The 22,140-nt window shown below is 35.8% G+C and overlaps 1 protein-coding gene across 4 annotated transcripts in view; it reads left to right on the top strand.

Moving 5' to 3' along the window:
* Nucleotides 1-22,140, top strand: part of POC1B (POC1 centriolar protein B) — a 52,258-nt gene that overhangs the window by 7,257 nt on the left and 22,861 nt on the right. For 3 of the 4 annotated variants that reach the window (XR_005604489.1, XM_039571056.1, XM_039571055.1), the window contains 8 exons: nucleotides 1,877-2,048; nucleotides 2,813-2,992; nucleotides 4,253-4,360; nucleotides 5,231-5,346; nucleotides 5,705-5,838; nucleotides 6,587-6,655; nucleotides 10,747-10,899; nucleotides 17,829-17,915. Coding sequence is in view for 3 of the 4 variants with exons in the window: in XM_039571056.1 (XP_039426990.1) it covers nucleotides 1,877-2,048; nucleotides 2,813-2,992; nucleotides 4,253-4,360; nucleotides 5,231-5,346; nucleotides 5,705-5,838; nucleotides 6,587-6,655; nucleotides 10,747-10,899; nucleotides 17,829-17,915 (1,019 nt within the window). In the remaining variant the exon portion in view is untranslated. The remainder of the gene's footprint in view (nucleotides 1-1,876; nucleotides 2,049-2,812; nucleotides 2,993-4,252; nucleotides 4,361-5,230; nucleotides 5,347-5,704; nucleotides 5,839-6,586; nucleotides 6,656-10,746; nucleotides 10,900-17,828; nucleotides 17,916-22,140) is intronic. The other variant, XM_039571054.1, reaches the window with a different exon arrangement.

Raw genomic sequence — 22,140 nt, 5'->3', positions numbered from 1 at the left:
TTAGGAAAATATTTCTACAACAGGTCTGTCGGTTACTCACCCTTTCCTGTGCAAATTTTGAACTTCTTCCCTCCATCACCCCTAGGGTGGTGTTGGCTGGGCTGGAACTGCGGCATTGGAGATGGAAATAGACTTCGTGTGTCGAGGTAGTGGGCTGGTGGCTTCAAGAGAGAAACGTACTTAAGGATGGAGAGAGGATGCTGTGGAGCATAGGCAGCAGGGAGTCCAAAGGGAAAACAAGGAAGATGGTCATGAATGTCCCACAGAAAGGAGAACTTCAGGTCACTGCTTGTGTCTCATTTACCTTGGGATAGCCTATCTATGAGAGAGCAAGCTACAAGAAACCAGGCTTTGAATGTATTGTGCTGTCATCTTTCAAAGAATGTTTCCCTCAGTTTTTAGAACTGAAAGCAAAGGCAGCTTGGTAATGCACAGCCTTCTTGCAGTTCTTAAGATACCACAGGTAGTTCGTCAATGATTTGTTTTAGAAACCATAAATCTTGTCTGTTTCACATTTCCAGCCTGATGCCTTCAAATTATATTTTAGCTTATGTTTCACTTTTTCCTTTTAGTTTTATTCCACTGTAGGTCACATTTTTCAGAATCAAAGGGAAAAAAGAATTCTTTCAAGTACAATTAGAAAGAGCCTGCTGTAAACCTGGGTTTTGAAAAGTTGAAGTGGAGGGAAAATATCCTGTATTTCTTTGTCAAATATAGACCTATTAAGGTGGGCATAGAAATAGTCTGGTCTCACATCTTTTAGCAGAAGCTAGTCTTTTGGGAATAAAAATAATATCTTTGTATTAAATTAATTAAGGGAATTTAATAGTTAATATTTAGTATTCTAATATGCTAATATTTTGTTTGAGGCTTGCCTTGACATGTGATAAATAAGGAGACTCAATTTCTTTGTGCTATGTTGGGGCTTGAAAGAGACTGGGAAGAGAAAAGCCATTCTCTTCATGTACTCTTCCAGCTTCCAGGAGGCCCCTGTTCTTCCTCTCCCTTCTTTTCTCTACTAGGGTTAGGAATTTGACAACTGAGAGATGGGAGTGTGAATACCTTGTTTTATTTATGTCTGCATACTAGCATTTAGCAGAGATGAAGATGATAGGGCACGTAGGAATATCACATGTACCAGTTTAATTCAACTGCTTATTGTCTTTGCTTCTTATAGGTTCCTGAAAATGATCAAGCTCTGTTAAAAGAGCCTTTTTGAGTGTAGATAGTGTAGTTCATCTGTAAAGTGACTGCAAAAAACTCACCCTCTAACATGCTCTTTCTATTTTCAGACTGACAACTTTATGTTCTCTTTTGTACTAGACAAATGTTAGTATTATAAAGTCAGTACTTAAATAGGATTACAGAATTATCGTATGTCGATATCTTCACTCAAATGTAGATATCTGAAGTGTTAGAAATCATGTCTTGAGTTTAAGTTGGCTTGTTTTTTCAGAGTTAAACACTTGATGCTTGAAACAAATTCCATCTCAGAGATCAAAATGAGATTACTGAAGAATTTGTCTGTTGTTCTTAGGATTTGGTAAAACTGAATCTGGATTCATACTTAACTGATGTGCGTGGTGTTTGGCTTTGAAATTTTTGCTCTATGTCTTCAGTTGGCTTAGTATGTAGGAGAGCTACCTGTTAAGAATTATCCTTTACTCCTCCCAGTCTTGTGACATCCCTCCAAAAGCCTGGTGTTGGCATTACTTGCTACCAGGCTTCTGCTCAGGCCAAGTATCCATTAAAATCTAATAACTCCTCCCTCCCCGTAATGTTCATTAAGTTCTCTGTGAATCCAAATCAGTAGTCATTAGCTCTGACTTTCATAAGAACAGTGAGCAGACTCCTAATATCTTTTACTTCTTGCCAGCTACCTGCTCTGTGGATAGGTTTCTTATGTTGTGGAAGCTGAAGAATCAGCGCAGAGCTTACAGATTTGCGGGCCACGCAGAAGCGGTGACCAGTGTAGAGTTCTCACCCGATGGGCAGGTGCTGGCTTCAGCTTCTCAAGATCACACAGTCAGGCTATGGATTCCTTGCATGTGAGTATAACTGGGCAGTGCTGGCTACGTGTTTTGTAATTGTGCAATGTGAATATTGGAGGCTTTACTCAAATTTCTTTTTCCTTCCCACATGCCTGGGCTTTGACAAAACAGACTGGGGAGCACAAGCAACACAGTTCTTTACTGTATTACTTTGTTCTTTTCTGAATATTCTGTAGTTTCAAAAGAAAAACAGAACAATTCAGAGGTCACAATTTCATGTGTGTACAACTATGCTTCGTAATATTTCTCTGGCTTATATTTTAGTAAGTACTGCATGGCTGCACTTCATTTGGGGGAGACAAGTGATGGTGCAAACAAAAAATAGTTTTTTGGGAAAAAAAATTTAATCGACTTGCCTTATTAGACTGTTCTTGAGTAGTAGTGATTATAAGTTATTCAAAGTGATCTTAGACTGATGTTACTTGAACTTTCAAGCATTTTGTAGATTACTATATTAAAAAAATAAGTTCTCTTTCAAATACTGGTGCTAATGGGCCTAAAGCTGCTACTTAACTGCACTGTTCTCTAAAACTGGTCATGTTAAACACAACTGGAGAAGTGTTATTCTAATAATATTTAAGTAAGTAAAAAAAGTAGTGGTGGCATTACGATTTGGCCTCTACTATGCTGCTTTTTTGTTTGGGTAAGATTCTAAATATTCTAACATTGAGTTTTATGGATTTAAACTCTTTACGTCTAATGTAATTGTGATTTATGACTTGATATTTGGAATGTTGTTTCATTTTCTTTACCCCCCTTAGTCACGGAGAATCATCAGTACTGAAAGGTCATACAGCATCTGTTCGGAGTGTGAGCTTTTCCCATGATGGCTACTCTATAGTTTCAGCATCCAATGACAAGTCAATAAAAATATGGAGTGTTTGCTATCAGCGCCTTTTGTTTACCCTATTCCAACACACTCGCTGGGTTCGCTGTGCCAAGTAAGTGTTTTTATTCTCCTGGTAAAGTAGAATTCCTAACAAAGGGAATTTTATATCTCAGGGTAGAACTAAGAGAAGAAAAGTCTGTGAATAACAAATTATGATCTCTCAGTAATAATTAAATTTTATTAAATGAATCTTACGCACACAAGTTTTGTATTTATCTCCTAGCTGAAGTATGAAAGCTTGCTTTGTGGTAATATATGTACATATTAAATCAGTTGCTGTGTGTTCATTCTATTACATTAAAGGACAAATGGGTTCTTCTGTGTTTATTTTCAGTCAATATCCTGTCTTTCCTCAGTTTTGTTTGGTTATTTCTTTGTATTAACTTATTTCCCAGCATTTTCCCAGAGGTATCATGCATTGTAGGGGTTTTCTGAACTGTTCTTGGAATAGTAGTGGCATAAAAGAATGGTCATGAATCCAGATGAGTTAAGCTTACACAATTGGAAAAGGTGAAATAAGTGGCCTTTGGACTGCAAGTTAGGATTCATGCTCTTTAAAGACAGGACAGCTCTTCAAAGACAAGAAAAGATTGTTTGCCGATTTTTTTTTTTTTTTTAATTTTTCCTTTCCTCCATATTAATGGAAAATCTGCAGCTAAGAGAGGCCTGATATAAACCTCTTGAGAAAGAAATTTCACACTGGTGAAGTGCAGAGCCCTACAAAGTTTCGAAGTATCTAATTGTTGAAAAGAAAAAGCCCTAGGAAATCACATGTGAAAGTTCTTGAACAGTTTTCTAATGTTGTTGTGCAGTTGCTCAAGAAGTGAAATAATAATGCTCAAGGAAGCTATAGACAAGTCATTTTTCTTGTTTAAAAACCTAGTCTGCTAGTCTAGGAATAATTGCGAATGCTTTGCCCACTATTTGTAAGTCTAGAGAGAACTCAGAGAACATAAATATAGGTTAAGATTGAACACAAGATTCTACTGTGTCCTGTCTTTTTACCTATAGTTTTCTGTAATATCTGTCATCCTTAGGTTGCTGATACCTTCCCCCCCAACTCCCTCTCTTTCTCTTGCTTGATTTTTAATTCTAGTGTATTGTGAAATGAGGCAGAGTGGAATAGGGGGAGAAGCTTTTCTTTTCAATTTTATTACTCCATGAGAAATACTAGAAGTTCAAATGTCCTTTAAATGTTACGCATCCGTATTTCAAACAGGCTCTCTTGGTTCTGGTGTTTTGCTACTTATGTCTCTAATGCTAATCTAGGCAGTATCAGTTTTTTGGTAATGTATACACTTGTGTGTTCCAGATTTTCGCCTGATGGAAGAATAATAGTATCTTGTGGTGAGGACAACTCTGTTAACATCTGGGATACAAGAAGTAAAACTTGTGTTAATAGCTTCTCAGATTATGAAGGGTAAGTTTTACTAGAAAAAAAGGTGAAATGTAATAGAGTAATTTTATTTACATTAATTTAATGTTCTGTGGTATTAACATCTATTGTGTTAAATCTGAAAACAGATCAAAATTCTACCACCCATGTGAAGTAAAATGATTCATATAATGTTTTTCTAAAGAGGTTAACTGTCTGCACTTATCCAGATGTTTTCCAGCAATCAAGAGCTAATCCAAACAGAAGTGAGATTATTCTTAGATTTTGGAATGTTTCCATGTTTTTCCTCAATTTTGATAATATTATTTCGTATTGAATGCTTCAACAAGAAGAAAGCTTGAAGGCTTTTCCACTTGTTGATTAAAACAATGTTTTGTTACCTTCAGTGGTCTGCCTTATTTAAATTTAAAAAATATTTGCTTTTATTTATATGCAGTTTTCTTGAACATCTTGGATTCAGAGTTTTAGTTAACAAGTCAGTGGAGTATTTATCTTGCATATGTGCTTTGCTGATTTCATGGCTGCCTTCATCCTTTTTTGAGTCCCAAATGTTGTTATAGCTAGATACTTGGTTCTTAGACAAAATTATTTTACTTGTTGCTTACAAACTTTGTAGCACTATCTTCTAGGAACTTTGTACTCTAGCACAAACTCTGAAGATTTGACTTGGATCAATTATACTGTATTTTCAACAAAAGTGAGATTATGATTTATCATGTACATCTTGTTTTCTTATGCTTATTTCAGTTACTTGAAATGCCTTATTTGAGTTTCCATACATGTGGATTCCACACAAGCAGCTCAGTGTTGATATTGTGGGCTTTATATATATACACACACCTAAATATTTCTGTGGAAACATATTTTAAATCAGTTTTCATTAATTATATTTAGATATGCAAATTTTGTGGCTTTCAACCCAAGTGGAACATGTATAGCTTCTGCTGGTTCCAATCACACAGTGAAGCTATGGGATATTCGAACGAACAAGCTACTGCAGCATTTCAGAGGTAAAAAAAATGTAGTTTGTTTTATTTTCTTTACAATGGGACTCTTTACAATTAAATGTGATTTATCAAGAGTATGTTATTTCATTCCTTACTGGGGAAAGTGAACAAACAAGTCATATTGACATGTTGTAAGTATCTTTTTGTAGTCTAGCAACCCTAAAAATCCAATCTGAATCCTTTTTATTTCTTTGCTTCTCTTAAGCAAATACTTTGAAGAGTCTTTTATGCCCCAGAACTTTGGTTGTTTTTCCCTTAAATGAAGTAGTTCTTTGGGAAGTAGAAAAGAGCAAAGAAATAAAGTGCACATTTCCTCTTAGTAGATATCTACAGTCTTTGAATATTGTCTTCTGTAAATTAGTTCACAGAGCAGGGGTTAATTGTATATCATTCCATCCTTCTGATAACTACCTCATCACTGCTTCTTCTGACGGTACCCTTAAGATTCTGGACCTCTTAGGAGAAAGACTTATTTACACTCTTCATGGACACCAGGTATACACAATAATCCTCTTTAAATGGAGATCTTATTAGGTTGTTATCTTTACAAAGGGAAAGTAACATTTATGCCATTGTCTTTTATCTTGCAACTTGCAGATAAAATTTAGTGGACAGCAAGGTGTTGTATTAATGCACCTTGTCACAAGTGGTTAAGGAAATTCATCAGTTTTACCTGTAACCATGCTTTTTAGCTGTCAGTGTTACATGCTTGATGTTAAGTAATAGCTCATGTTCTGAATTCATTAATAATTCACTTGATTTTCCAGATCATGTTATTTGGCACTTTAGTGTTTTTGTCTATTGAAAAACAGTGTCTTCTAAGGAGGGGGAAGCTTACAGAAGATAACTTTTGTGAAAAATGGCAGACATGTCCTCTTTTTCCTGTTAATGCCAAACAAACCCTGTTTTTGATAATAAATCATTCAAACATATTGCCTTGAGTAATGCAATATATATTTTGTAATCTTTCATTGTAGAACTAAATATAAGATCTAAGGATAATACCCCTATTTTCCTAGTATAGATTGTTGTAATTGTAATGCAGCATTATACGAAAATGTGCAGTATTAACTCTTCAATCAAGTTTTGCTGAAATTCCACTGTAGTAAAATAGTTACTTATTTTATTAAAATTGAAAAATCTATTTTATTTGGTAACGGCATCAGTGTTTTTCTCTTTGCACTAAAATACCATGCTTACAGTAATAGCCTAACTTTACTGTATGCTATTTTTTTTTTGCCAGGGACCTGTACTTTGTGTGGCTTTTTCAAAAGGTGGTGAAAAATTTGCTTCAGGTGGAGCAGATGCTCAGGTTTGTGGTATTATCTCTTTAAATTAAATGTCTTAGTGTTTGTTACAGTGGAGGGGAGTTAAATATAGTATGTCACTGTAACATGCTAATTACTCACATGCATTCTGTCTACTAGTGTGTTATATAGACTTTCCATTGGATGCTACGATGAGGAGGCCACAATACTAGCCACTTCTATTTTACATATTAAAATAAAGGAATGATTTTTAACTTAAAATATTTAAAGTGTTGCAATTCAGTGTCAATGAAGTTGTTGTGTTGCAATTGAAATTAAGGTTCAGCTGCTTTGTTAGGTTTTCACTTATTTTAAAGTCCTTACTCTGTAACTGTAGAAATTAAGGTGTATTACTGGGAAAACGATGGCTAGAATTGGGAAAAAAACTCTTGTGTTACCTTTACTAATTTACTTTGGTGAAATAGTAAAGTACTGGATTTTATAAAGGGAAGAATCATTTGAACATTAAAAAAAAAGTTAAACAGTAATTCTTGTAATTAATCTCCATCTACTGTAATAAATCTCATAATTAAGAAAAACTACTATCAAGCTTGGAATCATTTCTTTAAATTTTCCAAAAAGAATGAACTTTTATAGTACAAGGTTTAAATTTTCAGTCTGAAATGTTCCTTAATATTAGTTGTCTTTTTCACTGTCTCCTGTTACAAAAAGCTAAAATTAGCTCAATGTAGATATAAAAAGCTGTGGTGTAGAAATTCAGATCTTTTGAGTTTACCATAAGTCATGGTTATATTCTGTTTTGTGGAGTTTGAAATAAATTTCAGCTGGTAGCAGAGATGGTCTTGGGAAATAATAAAAAAATTACTTTCTATCACAAAGTGTTAGGTAAGAAGCACTGCCAAGACTGTTATCAAACATCCAATAGTAATTTTACAAGCAGGGAAAAAACCCACAAAAACCAACCAAGAAAGGGGGAAAGATATTTATTTCTTGACCCACTAGTATGATCTTTTATTTTCCATACTAAAGTTTTAAATAAGATTTTAAGTTCCAAAATGCGACTTAGGTCCTAAGTAATTCTGAATTGTTGGCCTTACCTTCCATGACTATTTTATTTTGAGTTTTATGACTGTTGGTATATTATTCTTAACTTGAGAGGAACTGAAGTGTGTATATTAACTAGGTCACATGACACAAGATTAGTCTGAGAAGCCCTGATGGGGGCAAGGACCTACTGAATTAAGCCTAACACAGCCTCCCACTTGAATGCCTGTCTTACTTCAAAGTTCCTTTGAATTTGGGGCCTCCTGAATGACACGTGTGTTCAACGCAGTCATGTCATTGCCTTTTTCCTGCCCTGATTTAATGTAGAGCTGCTGGGGCATGAGAGCATGGAGAAAGTAGGTAAAATCTATGTCTCGTGTTCCTCAGCAGTTTGATAGAGTGGGTTCATGCTGAATACATGAGAGGGAAGATGCAGTTTCATCAGGAAGCACTTTCTTAGTTAAATGTTGAATTTAAAAAGTAGTCATAGCAGGTCTCGTAACTGTTTAAGTTACCTTAAAAATGGGCCTTCCTGTGTTTGTTGAAGTTTTTCTCTTTGCTTTATCAAAGTTTTGGTGGGAGAGGAGTACTTATTTTGCTGCAACTTTTACTTTTCTAAGTTTTAAAATGTGCAGTGCTAACCACTGTTGGGTAACTACCAAGGTGTACTCTTCATCTATAGTAAACATAAGAACTTTATTTTTCAGTGTCCATTTTCTGTTGGTGCATACACACATGTACTTCTGAAATATCCTGTTTTGCTGACCTGTCCACAGCCTTCTTTCAGGTGTGCTAGGAGGATGGTTGTGGGATTTCTTCTCAACTCACTGTGATTGTTGGTTTACTGTAATCGTAGTGTGTATTTGTAGGAAAAGTTCTGCTGGCAGATCACCCATGTCATGTTTATGGGCAGAGGCTGGCCATAAAAGTATCATCTTCTATCCCTCATTCAGTATCCAAAATATATTGTCTGTTGACAGCATGAGTTGGAGGCAGCTGATACATTCTAAGTTTATGGAAGACTGCTTCTTTCATGCACATATTATTTCAAGGCTATTACGTTTTCAAAGAAGAGATCCTTCTGTACCTTCCCATCAAAGAAGGAAAACCAGTATCTGCTTCTTGTATCAAGTTTCTGGTTGGTGCTGAACCAGCTGACAGCTTTGTTCAGAAGCACATTAAATATTTGAAACAAACACTGGCTACTTTTGTTTCTTTCTATTTGCTTCTTTCCTCAAACAAAAAAAAAATCTCAGTATGTAGTGTTCTGAAGTTCACGTTCCTCACATTTTTTGCTATATGTGCATGTGGTAATTTATTTCATTAACCTTCTGCCATGGAAAACATAAGACCTTTTATGTGAAAGGAAAATTATACCTATTCATTTGGAAAGTAGTAGCCTGTGCTGTTAATTCAGTTACCATATAGAAGAGACAACTCATTGTGTCTGATGAAGGCCTTGATGTGAAGGTAACTACTTCTTTATGAAATACCTTTCTTCTAGGGTTGTGCATATTTGCATTTGCACTTTCGCATTGCAGTTGAGATACTCAAGGCATATATGGATGTTTCCATTCTGGTTTTATTCTTACTAATTTTTTTTTATCTGTAATGATCAAGCTGCAGGAACATGGCCCTTCACTTTAGAACAAAATTAAATATATTTAGAGCTTGAGCAACTCAAAAGCTCACCACTGTTGAAAGGTGAGCTGCCTCCTGCCTATACTGTTGTTTACACTCGGTGCTGAAACACTTCAAAGTACTAAATCAGCAGAAAATTAGACTGAAAAAAAATGAAGGGAAACTACTAAAAAAATGTGAGTAACTATTCTGGACTGAATAATGGAAGTAGTAGAACCTACACAGCTGAGGAAGGAGAGAAAGTAGGAGCTGCTGTGAATCAACTAATCTATCACCTAGCAGTCCTGCAAGTGCCAGGTTTTAAGGAAGGTTTAAGTAGTTTGACTGAGATCTGTGCATCCTCTTTTACTGTTACTAATGTCTGAGTTAGTTTGGGTTCACCTTTATTGGTGCACTGTCTCCCAGTGCATATTCAGGGTCTTTGACTCAAGGGAGTCATGAAAGACGTTGAACCTGAAATGAACTTGTAGCAGTGCAGGTCTTCAGAAATATATTAAAAATATGATTTAGTGCACTTGAAATTTCTATGAACAAATCTATGATTTGTGTTGCTTAATAATTATTAATATATAAAAAATACTTTTAATGTCTGTCACAAATATTATTGGCTGGACAGGGAAGTAATTTTAAGTCAGATTATGGTCCCCTCTTTGTTTTCTTTAATTTAGCTAGCAGCTGTAGATATCAACATTGGACTTTTGGTAACTTCCAAGTGTCTCAAACTTTTTCTCTTCTCTTCTCTTCTCTTCTCTTCTCTTCTCTTCTCTTCTCTTCTCTTCTCTTCTCTTCTAGTACAAAAGAGCTCACAGATCATGTAAACTTAATTAAATTAAATATGCAATTATTTTGTGACAGGAGAGATTATAACATTGTGTGCTATAATTTCATTTCCCAGAATATTCATAAGACTGGGTAGAATACCTTTGGACTACCTCTACATCCTATGACCTTCTGCATTAGTGTGACTGTTGTTTATTGTTTCTACCTAGAATATAATTGGACAAAGTTCTGAAAAGAGATTCCTGTTGCTAAAACACTGGAACTGGAAGGTGTTTTAGAGTTCTGTGGAACTCTCTCATTTCTCTTATTTCTTCAAATTTTCTTGTTAGACCTGCAAGCCTTTTTAGGGGGCAGGAACTTAACGGTATATGATCCCTTGATCTGGCAGAAAAGTAACTTGGGACAGTTCAGTGGGACAGGAGTTTGCTTTGTTTTATGATTGTAGATGTATTGTAGAGGTTATTTTTTTAATAGATTGAACCACATCTTTTAGATTTGAAGTACAAATACTCTGGGGAAGTGCCTGTGTTGCAGTAGACATCAGACTAAGACATCACTGCAGTCTCATAATGATGCAGTGATCTACTAGTAATAACAGACTTTACTGAATAGTTATGTTTTGAGCACTGAATAGCCTTCAAGTAGTTACTGAGGTGAGGATTTCTTACAGGTATTACTATGGAAAACCAACTTTGATACTTTGGATTATAAAGAAGTTCTCAAACACAATTTTAGAAGAACACATATTGATGATCCTCCTCATCTGCTTGATATTTACCCAAGGTCACCTCATCTCCATGATGGAAAACTTGAGTCAGTTGAGGTGAGTGCAATAAATTGTCTAATATAGGAAACAAGAAGCTTCTGTGAACACTGTCTGGCATTTATAGTTAGATATGTTTTATGTATACCAGAGAGCTTTTTACTGTTTTATATAATACTTTGAAAGCAACCATAATTTATGAATCCACACACCTGCAAGCTGGTGCTGGCAGGTTTATGCTGAAATTACTTTCATGCCTCTTGTATGTCTGTACTCTACATCTGATTTAAGCAAAACATAGGTGATAATCTGGTCTCTGAAATAATGCTGCAAGTGTTGCAGAAGGCATCTGAATCTTCAATGAGCTTTAGAATACTAATCAAAAGACTTCATTATAAGCAGGACAAAGTGGTGTTATTACTGAAAGTTTAATACTTGGTTCTCACAAGCTGTCCCTCTTTCCAAGACCTTTAGGTATTGTGAGGAGATCTTGATATCTATCTAAAAGTTTAGGAAGACTTTCTAGGCTAGCAGTGTGTTTTATGTCACTATGTAGTCTGATTTCTTGATATTTCATTCTTGAACTTCTTTACTGTCAAACTGTCTATTGGCATCCCTTGAAAGCGTCAGAAATTAGGGAACCAAAGGACAATGTCAAATGTTCTGTGTCAGTATTAGGAAAAATCCTGTGTTTGTCAAGTTGTCTGGAAGTTATGCTCAATAGGTAAACAGTGCTATGTCGTCGATGAGGCCATTGTTTACGCTTTATCTGTGATGGTTTGTGATAGAGCTGGCTAGCTTCTGCATGGTGATTACCTATATTTTTTTCTCTTTTTTGATATTCTCCAGGTTCCTCTAGTGTTGAAGAACTGTATCTGAGATAAATCTGGGAACATTCTGATTACTGATATATGCTATCAGAGTACTGTAGAAATTCACCACTGCCTGGGTGTGTCCATAGAAAACATAGATATTGCTGCCATGGCATTTGTTTCCTGCTCAGTTTTAAAACATTGACTTTTGTGGATTTTGAGCTTTTTTTTTTTGGTGGATGGGTGTGTATGCAATATTAATATATGCAACATGAATATATGTAACATGAGTAGTATAAAGATTGAAAACATTTGCTGGAGGCAGGGAACGCTGATAAAATCCATGAGTAAGACTTCTTTTGTGCCTGGTTCTATTGTAAAGTTGGATGTGCAGCTTTCTGATGCTTAGCATTTTGGTCAGAACAGGATGACTGCATCTATGACAAGGTTCATAAATAAGCTTCCCTACTGGAATTTCATACTTGTTGTAACATAAATGAAGAACTTGTTTACTGATACTAGCCTTCAGTGTAGTTGGTCAGTGCCAGAACAAACTCAATCACAGCATTTGCCAGCAAATTTAAGCCACTCTTGCTGCAGCAACATTTTGCTTCAAGACCATTCAAATTGCAATAGTTGTAACATCTGCTAAACAAACACAGTAGCTTATAGCTGTAGGGTTCCATTGCTTGCTTTTCAGGTCAACATTTCCAGACCCCTCTGCTGCTTACATGCCTGGCAAAGATGGGAATATACTCTAAAGCAATTTTTCAGCATTTTATTTTTTTCCTGGTCCTGAGTAATGAGAAGCTTTGGAAAAGCATTAGTGAGTTCAGGCGAAAGTTAAACTAAGGCTAGGAAGCACCTCATTATCAATACTGAAAGGGCTCATCAAGTAAATCAATAGTTGAATGTCAAGAAATTATTTAATAGTTAGCTTTGACAGGTTTAATTTAGCCAAATGTCTGCATTTATTCATGGCTGCAGTATTTGTAGCAGCTTATAGGCTCCTGGGTTAGCTGCTCCATTGTAGTGAAAGGGCTCTATGGCTTTCTCATAGCAAAGTTTTGGACTCTTTGTGGTATATTTACTGGCCTGATTTCAGGATTTTAAGAATAGAGTTGCTGTAACCTCTTTCTAAGCCAGAGGCAATAGAGAGAATTCTAGCATTAGGCTGTTCCACTGCAATCCCACCCTCATCTTTCAATGGTTCATCATGTTTCTAATATATAAGGGAAAGGAGGAACAGAATTAGGCATGTCAAAGGGAGCTTTTGGAGGTCATCTATTCTTCTCATCAGTGGTGCATCAGTTCAGCTGTGTCTGGTTAGGGTGCCTTGAAGAAGGATGGAGATTCCCCTATCTTTCTGTGTGATCTATTCCACTACAGCACAGTGGTTTTAATATTTTCCTAATATCTCATCTACACCTCAGATAATAAGCAGAACTGCTTCCTTTCTCGTTATTGTGTTCCTCTCTCTTCATATTTCTATGGGAACAGGGTAAGGTGATTGATCTTAACAGAAGTAACACTATTCTAAGAGACTTGGTAACATATGCAAGAGTTACACGCACACAGAGGAGGCAGTTCAGCTGTGGGATTTTTAAAAGTATCAGTGACTGCTTAAGGTTTGCTACAAGCCACTACAATGTCATCTAAATGTATCAGTGGCTGCTGGAGGTTTGCTACAAGCCGCTACAATGTCATCTAAATTCTTGAGCTGTGTTGTAATACATTGCCTTCAGTTATGCTTAGCTGGTTTAGTCACCTCTGTAACAGGAATGAAGATGGATTGCCTTAGGATAAAATCAAAGGTGATAGTACACAAAAAGTTCAACAGATGTGCAGGCAGAACTCAAGAGGAAAGTAATTATCTCCCTATTTTTTAAAATTCCTAATGTTTCACACCTTCACACCTCCCCTTTTTTTTTTTTTTTTTTTTTAATGCTTTTGGTTAGCTATTGCTTCTCTATCCCTGCTTGTCTCAGTATGGCAAAGTCCCTGCAATTCCAGAACTTGATTCTGGGGAAGTAGTATACACAGAAATTGAGCTGGCTTAGAACTTACTCATCTGGGATCAGAGGCACAATTGCAGTATTTTCACACATCACCTGTTAGAAATGCTGCTTTGAATAAAGCAGCTTGCATAAGGGCATTAAGAATTGCAGGTGTCACCTGCTGTTTTCCCTTCAGGATAGTGACAGAAAGATGGAGCTTGACTGTATTTTGCCTTTTCTCATAACTTTTAGTTATTCACTCTTCAAAGCTAACATTTCAGATACTTTTTTCTCTCTACTGACCTATTTTTTTGAGACATAATCAATTTTTACAAGAAAATTATTAGTTGTGTCTCCTCTTCAGCCCAGCAGTAGCCTGAATTTTAATGCAGCGTTGAATTTCATGTTCTTGACTTACAAATCTTTACAACTGTTCTTCAACTGCACTGATCAATGTGATTATTGAATATTCCAGTAAGTAGAGATTTAATGCTTATAATCATTGCAATTTTTCAGACAACTTGGAAATGTAAGTAAATTATTTGTTCTCTAAAGACACCTACTTTTTTCTGTTGATCACAGAGGTAATCTTGGGTGATAATCAGCTCAAATACAGGTGTCTAGCAGTATGTCTAAATTTAACTGAGATAAATCCTAGTTATTGTCACTGTTTGACATAAGGACCTTGTGGAGTTATTTGAAAACAGTATGTTTAATCAGTTATGCAGTTTTAGTAAAATATAATAAAAAATGCATTCCACTTGAGAGCTGTATTTCTGAATTTACGATGTTTGTACACAATTGACCTTTTCATATGCTAGAGACTTCTTTAAAATAAATGGAAGATTAGGAATAAGTTTCTTTCAAAACATAGGTTTGAGGTTTGAGCATATTAAGGTGCACAGAGTTTGTATCTTGTGCACAAATAGCTTCTGTTGATTTAATTTCATCTTAAAATTTTCAGTGTAATTTCAGTTGTAAATATTTTCTTAGATGAAGGAAATTTAAATTACACTAGGTGGCAGTAGAAAAAAGAATATATGGCTTGCTTGGCTTGAGGGCCCTAGTCTAGAACAAAGAAGAGCATTTAATCAAATGGAAAGCTAATTTTCTCTTGCTATGTTTGGAGAGACTATTTCACAAGTAGCTACATCACTTTCCTAGGAAATACTTTGTGTCAGTCATTTAAAACTTCTTCTTTTAATTTTATTAACTTAATTTTTCTAATTCATGAAAGATTCTGTACAAACCTCCCCTTCAAATATATTTTGTTGTACTATGGATCAAAATGTGATAATTATATTATTGTATTAGAAGATGATAATGAAAATACTTATGTATCAGTTTACCAAAGCAAGGCTTTGAAAGAGTGTTTTTGAAAACCTGTAGTACATGACAGCACTGCTGACCTTGCTTTTTCATGTTCTGGTTTTTCTGTCTTGTTTCTTAAAGCTAAGTCTTTCCAAAGACTTACCTTTAAGACTTACCGTGGTAAGATTATTTTACAGCTAACTACATCACCTTGTCAGGAAATGTCAAGTAATTTGAAACGTTTTTACATTTAGCTTCATTCCGTTATGTCATTCATTTTTAGTGCAATATTAAAACTAATATTTGTATGGAGGACTTAGATACAGCCTTTATATTTTTGTGCATTTCTTTAGACACTTTTTAGATGCTATTTCTGACTACTTGCTTAATAATTTTATATTTAATTTTTTTTAGTATGGCTTATGACAGTTCCTTCACTCCTAGTCAGTGTTTACAGTTCTCCTCATCCTCCCCTTATCTCCCCTGAAAAAGGAGTAAGCAGAAGTATAGACAGAGGAACTTCCATTATAGCTCCAGGATGTGACACTTCCACAAAAAGAGCACATTTTTTAGACTTATACCATGTATATATTTACCAACCTGTATCAAGAATTTGACTCATTCTGCAATATCTCTGATGTATATAACAAAGAGATGCTATCTCAAAGATGTTTCAAGAGCTATTAGTAATAATACTGCAGTAGTTCCTCCACATTAGAGTATTGATAGGTAGTAGGCACCTACTGTTCCTCTTGTGCAGACTCCTGCAGGTGCATTGTCCTCTCTTCGGTACCCAAATGATTCAGGTCAGAAAATTACTTTAGTCTTACCTGCCCATAGTATGGTTGGCACTTGGAAAATGCATTGATTGTGTTTATTGTAGGGCTGACAATGTCAGAAGCAACTGACTGGTTATGCTGGGCACTGAACAAATGTAAGCCCTTTGGGACAGTTGCCTGTTTAGTCTCAATAGACATGGTATATATCGAGGCGAAACAGTAAAATTTGCAGTTCCTCTCTTCCTCACCTTAGCAGTGAAGAAGTGGTAAGATATACTCTATTCAGAGGAGATTTTGATTAGTTGTTTGCAGGGAAGATGCTAAAGGAGAAGCCCAGTTAAAATGGTAGAATTTTCAGCTAAATAGAAGGTTATTACATAGACTTGTGTTACCTGGCTTTGGTTGTCCTCTCCCCCTTTCTTTTCTCCAAGTCTATTTGACAAAATTGGAAGAAAGGAAGACTTGATCCTAATATCTACAAATGAGGGAGAATTTTAAGTGTTCAGCTGTGATGACTGTGTAGCAGAATGTGTTTTCTTGATTGTCCCTGAGTCCCTGCTCATTCTTGATTGATGCACCTGTAATCTGAAGACAGAAAAAAAAGAGATCATATATGAAGAATGGCTTATTGAAACTGAATAAAAGAAAGAGCTAAGCACTGCTAGTCAGAGAACTGAACAAGCTTAAAATCAGTGTTGAGATCTCCCCTTAAGGAAGGTTTGTCATCTCTGATTTGTAAGTGCTGCAAAGTGTGAGAACCACTTTCACTTTGAATAATCAGGTAATGTTTTTAAATGTTTCTTTACCTTCTAGCTTGCTAGTAAACTTTGGTCATTTTCTTCCACTTCTATTTACTGATGAAGATCCTGCTTCTATTAATTTTAACCTAAATTTCTGCATGTAAGTTATGGAAATCTAAATAAACTGAATGAAAAGGCTTCAGGCAGTACAAGGTACTGTTGCCCTCCTTCCTTGGCTACTAATTCCAGATACAAGATTGTATTCTAGCTGCTTAACAAACATGTCTCTGGCCTAAAGGTTTTTATACCAATGTATGGACCCTACTAGCATCAGGGATTTTTCCTTGTGGAAATAGCACTGAAGCAGTTACTGAGTGAACAGCTCTGGCTGAGCCAGAATTTTGATGGTCTTCAGGTGAAATAATAGGATCTTCCTCTTGAAAAATCAACATAAAGTGACCCTTGTATCTAAGAAACGTTTAGTGACTAAACTTGATCCTGTCACTAGGCAAGTGTGAGATTTGGGGTGTCTGTTATTCTTTTGCACTTTCAATAAGGTGTTTGGAATGAATACTGTCTCCGGATTACTGATAAAAAGTTGGAAGGAGAAAAGTGAATTTCTCTTTATTACATCAGACTTCTTGGTGATTTGAAAGTCATCTAGTCTTTCTGTAAATTTTGTCAGTTCATAAAATAATAAGAATAGTACTTCCATGCATCGTGCTGAGAGGGCAAACATCTTAGGCTGTGATACACCTAGATAACATAATGGTAGGGATAATATGCACACAGATTTTTATAGGGAGGTTATTCTGATCCTTATGTGAAACATAAGATAAAAGCAGCAGCTTTCTCAAACTTCATATTCTCTAATACTTTCTTAATGCTTCACTTTCAGGAAAGGACATTAGCAAAGTGTTGCTGAAGTTACAGACTAAGTCCTATAGCCAAAAATAAGCAAGTAGTAGGTGTGATACTAAGAGCAAAATTTCAGATATTGTGATGACATATCTGATCACTCAGCCTCTGACATTATTTGAGTATAAAGCAGTTCTTCCTGTGGTTTCAGGAGCAACATAGTTTGTGTTTGGTCTGTTAACTTATCACAGATTTCAGTGTTACCTCCTACCTGTTTTCCACAAAAGTGCTTTTCAAGTTATTTGGCAATCAGAGTTGGTACAGAAGTGAGCATATCAACAGTCTGTTAGTGGTAGATGGCTTGAGGAACTTGAATGGGGGTTGGGAACCGATCAATCTGGGCTGCTAAGTGTGTTGTCACTTTTTATTTCAGTCTTATTTCCCTTTCTATGTTGGTGCTGAAATAATAATATCATAATTCATTTTCAACAGGTCAACCCTACCTTTGATGTGCCTGATACGCTAACACCTGATCCAATTATCATAGGGATTAGACCCTCTTCAACTATCAGTACTCCTGTAAGTTGCTTCGAAAAAAAGAAAAAGGGTAGGATATAGCTAACATGTTACAGAAATGTGCTTTTACTATCCATATAAATGAAATAGATTTTTTTAACAATTGTCAAGTGCTCAGAGCTCAATATTCTACATTCTCAACGTAAACTTTCTATCACAATTCCCAAGTCTAACCAGAAGATGGTGTAATAGCAAAGCTTTCATTTTATACCTGTAATTTTACCACTATACTAAGCACAAATTCTATTTATAAGCCCATGCTGAATACATCTAAATATTACTGTTAAAATTTGTGGCTTATTCTCAAGCACTTCTTGTAACTCTGTCTTTATCTGCAAATAATGGGAAACCTAAAGAATCATTGTCTCACTGATACTATTCTAAAAGTGATGTTTTATGTTTTCTCTTTTTAAGGTATTTAATAGTTTCCTAGAAGAAAAAAAAAGTAATACATTTTAAGACAGATTAATAGGATTAGAGTCTTCTGGTGTTAGCTTTACATGTGACATTGGTATGGCATGTGGGAGGAGAGGAAGGCAATGTTTTAGCAGTAGTTTCGTAGGAGGAGAAATATGCTCTCCTGGTATGAAATCTAAAAGACATGCTGTTCTAGAATTAGGTTAAAATGAGAATTTTTCTTTTAGCTCTGAATCTGCTCCAGTGAAGGCACAGATTGTGTCTTGAGCAATTTTATTTACCATAAAGAATTTGTGTGGTTGAAGGGTTAATATTTATGAAAAGGCAGCAGGTGTGGTTTCTGCTGTTCTATTTTGCATGAATGCTTTATGAAAGCTATGTTGTGAAGGTACTGTGTAAAGTTCTTTAAGATCATTTATCGAAGACCATGATACACAGGTTGATGAGAAACCTTTACTTCAAAACAAATAATCGTAACTTGTATTTGAGAGGTGATAATGTTATATATTTTAAGGTTTATCAGTTGTGTCATGTTTTCACAATGGAAATATGGTTTTTCGTAGACTTACATCTGTTTAGTAGGCTTCACAGATAGTGGATTGTGGTAGATATAATTTATTGACTATCTATCAGTTTTAAATACTCTGTGTTCATTACTTACTGCTCATCACAGAGTTCAAACGTATGGTTGCACTGTAATTCTGTATTACATGCATACAAATTAGTTTCCACTAATTCTTTTGATATGAAAGCAGCTTATAAAATGTTATGCCCAGAACTCGGAGGAATACATTGACCCAAGAGATACAGCGTTGTTTTGACTGCTGTCTGGCTGGCTTTACAATGTTCGTTATAAAAATTACAATGTTGCTTCAGAGTTTATGCTTTTTGACTGTGTCAGTAACCACTACTCTTTTTTTTTCCCCAGTATCTTAATCTACCATTTATCACTGATTCTCATCACTGTTGCATTTCAGCATTCTCCATCTGCATATTTTTCCATCTAGAAACATTTTTATACCCTTGTGACTTGGACTGTAGCCTTAAGGGCAACTGTCCTGTTCGACACACCACTGTCCGCACAAATTCAGGAATCATTTTTCCTATTTTCTTTGCCACTAATATCTTTCCTCTCCAACTTTGCCAGCCTATCTGGTGCTCCCTGCTTTTTAATGTCACCTCATCCTTTAGTATCACCTTCTTGTCCAGTGTCTGCTGCATTACCAGCTTCTGTCATTTGTGGAATGAACACCTGTTTCTTAATCAGGCCAGGCACCTAGACTCTTTGTGTCTTGCTTCTAGAGAGTTCTGGATCTCAGTGACTTGGTCCTTTTCATCTGAAGCTGTCTCAATTTCCCTAATGTATGGAGACTATGTCTAACAGAGGCTTGATGTGTTCTTCATAAGAAACAAGGGGAAAAGGGCAGATGCTGGCTTTATTCCCATCACACCTTCACTGACAGATTTCCTCTTGATACAGTTTGTCCTCAATTGAATGATACTGCTTTTATGCATTATTTGTATTTTTTTTTTCTTAATCCTTCTCCAACTTGAGGTTGCCAACCTCTAGTCCTAGTCTAATTCATCATCCTATCTCATACATATCCCTGATTCCAGCCCCAATGGGTTGCTCTTTTTCTACTGATTATCAAAGACGTTACCACTGTGCACTTTTTTTTTCCCTGCAAACATGTCAAGACCCATTTTAAAACTGTTTATGGCTTTTTGGCACTACTTCTACTGAAAGATCGCTGTTCAAATGACAAAAATTTTTGATCAGATTGTTGGGTTAATTTATGCATGTCCTGTCTATACCTACTTACTCTTTTTGAAGTGTTTTGCTCTGCCTTAAGGAGGTCCTCTCTCCTTCTGACATGTGCAGAGAGAAAAATGCACTCTGCACTTAGGTATCTTTATGCGTTCTTGTTCAATGCATTTATCACGCACGTTACACAGCAGGATCTTAAGGGTTATTTATGAAACATATTGGCAAGTCCCTAGACCACTGGAAGTAGCTAATCCACGTATTTAATTTTTCTACTGAAGGAGAGAGATACTTGAGACAGTGGTCTGAGAAAAAGCAAGTTTTTATATACAGCCTTCCTCTGGGATGAGTAACAACACTGAAGCTTTTGTAGGATCTCTGGTGAGTTCCTTAAAGCTCCCTGAAATGTCTTCAGGAAGACTGGAAGTCTATGCAAAAGCTTGTAATGTTTTGTTGAATAACTACCAAAATTCCTGACAGTAAGTGGTCAAAAACTTCTGTAGGTCTCAAGCTGGTCCAGGAGAAAGGAGAATAGGATAAAGTGCTCTTCTTATTGAGAATTTTTTCTTCAGCTGTAATTGTGTTCTGTCCTACTCCTTTATGGGAAATACATTATTACTGCCCCTAAGGTGATTTCTGACAGAGCAAGAAGTTATTTCTTTTTCCTTCCTTCTGTGAAGTTTTGTTATAGAGTGGTATCGGTTGAGAAGGATGTCTGGAGTAATTTCATCTAACCTTCCCCTTAAAGCAAGGCCAACTTGGATCAGGTTCTTCAAGGCCTTGTCCAGTTCATTTGTTAATAGTGTGTAAGCATAGAGATTCCACCACCTTTCTGGGCAGCTTGCTCTAGTGTTTGATTGATGAAAGTATTTTTTTTTTCATAATATGTAGCTAAAATATCCTATGTTCCAACATGTCTGTTGCCTTCAATTCACAGTGGTCCTCTAATATGTGTGTGTGTCTTCTTTCTATCTACCCATTAGATATCTGAGATGGCAGCAAGATCTCCCTGTGTCTTTTCTTCCTTAAGGCTGTACAAACGTAGTCCTCTGCCTTTTCTTGATATCTCTGCCTAGAGAAGATTTTAAAAGCAAATACTTAAAAATATAACACTCTTGATTCTTTAGTGTGAATTTAAAATATATGTTTAGATATTTTCTTAGCAGTTCATTTATTTTGAGCTGTAGCTAAGAAAATGCTAGTATTATCTCTTCCTCCCACTCTTCCTTCTCTTTTCAAGGAATTTTAATTTCTTGCTTCATCAAAACCAACAATCCATCACAGCTTCCACACTTAAAATGCCTGCGTTTGTGTGTGCTTTTTTTTTTTTTTTTTTTAATTTAGTTGTATTTTCTTGCTTCAGAGGTTAAGCTAAGATATGCAGATATGAATGTTCTTATAGGGATTTTGCTAAAAGCACTTACATTATTAAACTACCTGAATTGTAAACACCTTATCTTTTCAGCTTCTGTTCTATCTTCATACTAAGGCCAGTTGTTTTGAACATGGTGAAAAATCTGTTTTCATCTAAGGTTCATACTAATGCAACTTTTGTAAACTCAGTGAAGGGAGTGTGATCGTTGTGTCAGTGGAAAAATTTCAGTGTAATCTTCAGTGTGGAGTTGCTTTCTTTTGGACTACAGTTACAAAACCATTAAGAGCTCCTGTGTATTATTATGGTTAGGAAATAGCTTTGGATTTGATGATTAATTTATTCAGTTCTCCTGTGTATTATTGAAAGCACCGTAAAGATTATCTGTGTATGCCTAACAAACTGCTACTTGTGTAATGTCCTAACTTTTTCAATGCTAAGAGTCCTCACAGTTACTAGAAATTAGGTGTGTTCTAGCCTTTTGCACTCTGAAAATATTCACTAAATTGAGGTCAAATTTGGGGGCTGTGGGTGATATTTTTTTCTCCTTCCTATTTCATTGAAGACTCTGGAAGCATTAATGCCTCTTTCCTGCCCCTTCTTCTCCATGTATCAAGCAGCTTAACATTGCCTTTGTTTTCTGAACTATTGAAAAGGAAAAATTGATAGTTTTG

This window comes from Corvus cornix, chromosome 1A (genome assembly GCF_000738735.6).
Source record: "Corvus cornix cornix isolate S_Up_H32 chromosome 1A, ASM73873v5, whole genome shotgun sequence".
Classification (NCBI taxonomy): Eukaryota; Metazoa; Chordata; class Aves; order Passeriformes; family Corvidae; genus Corvus; species Corvus cornix.
Note: the sequence above shows the minus strand (reverse complement) of the source record. Positions and strands in the feature narration are given on the sequence as shown.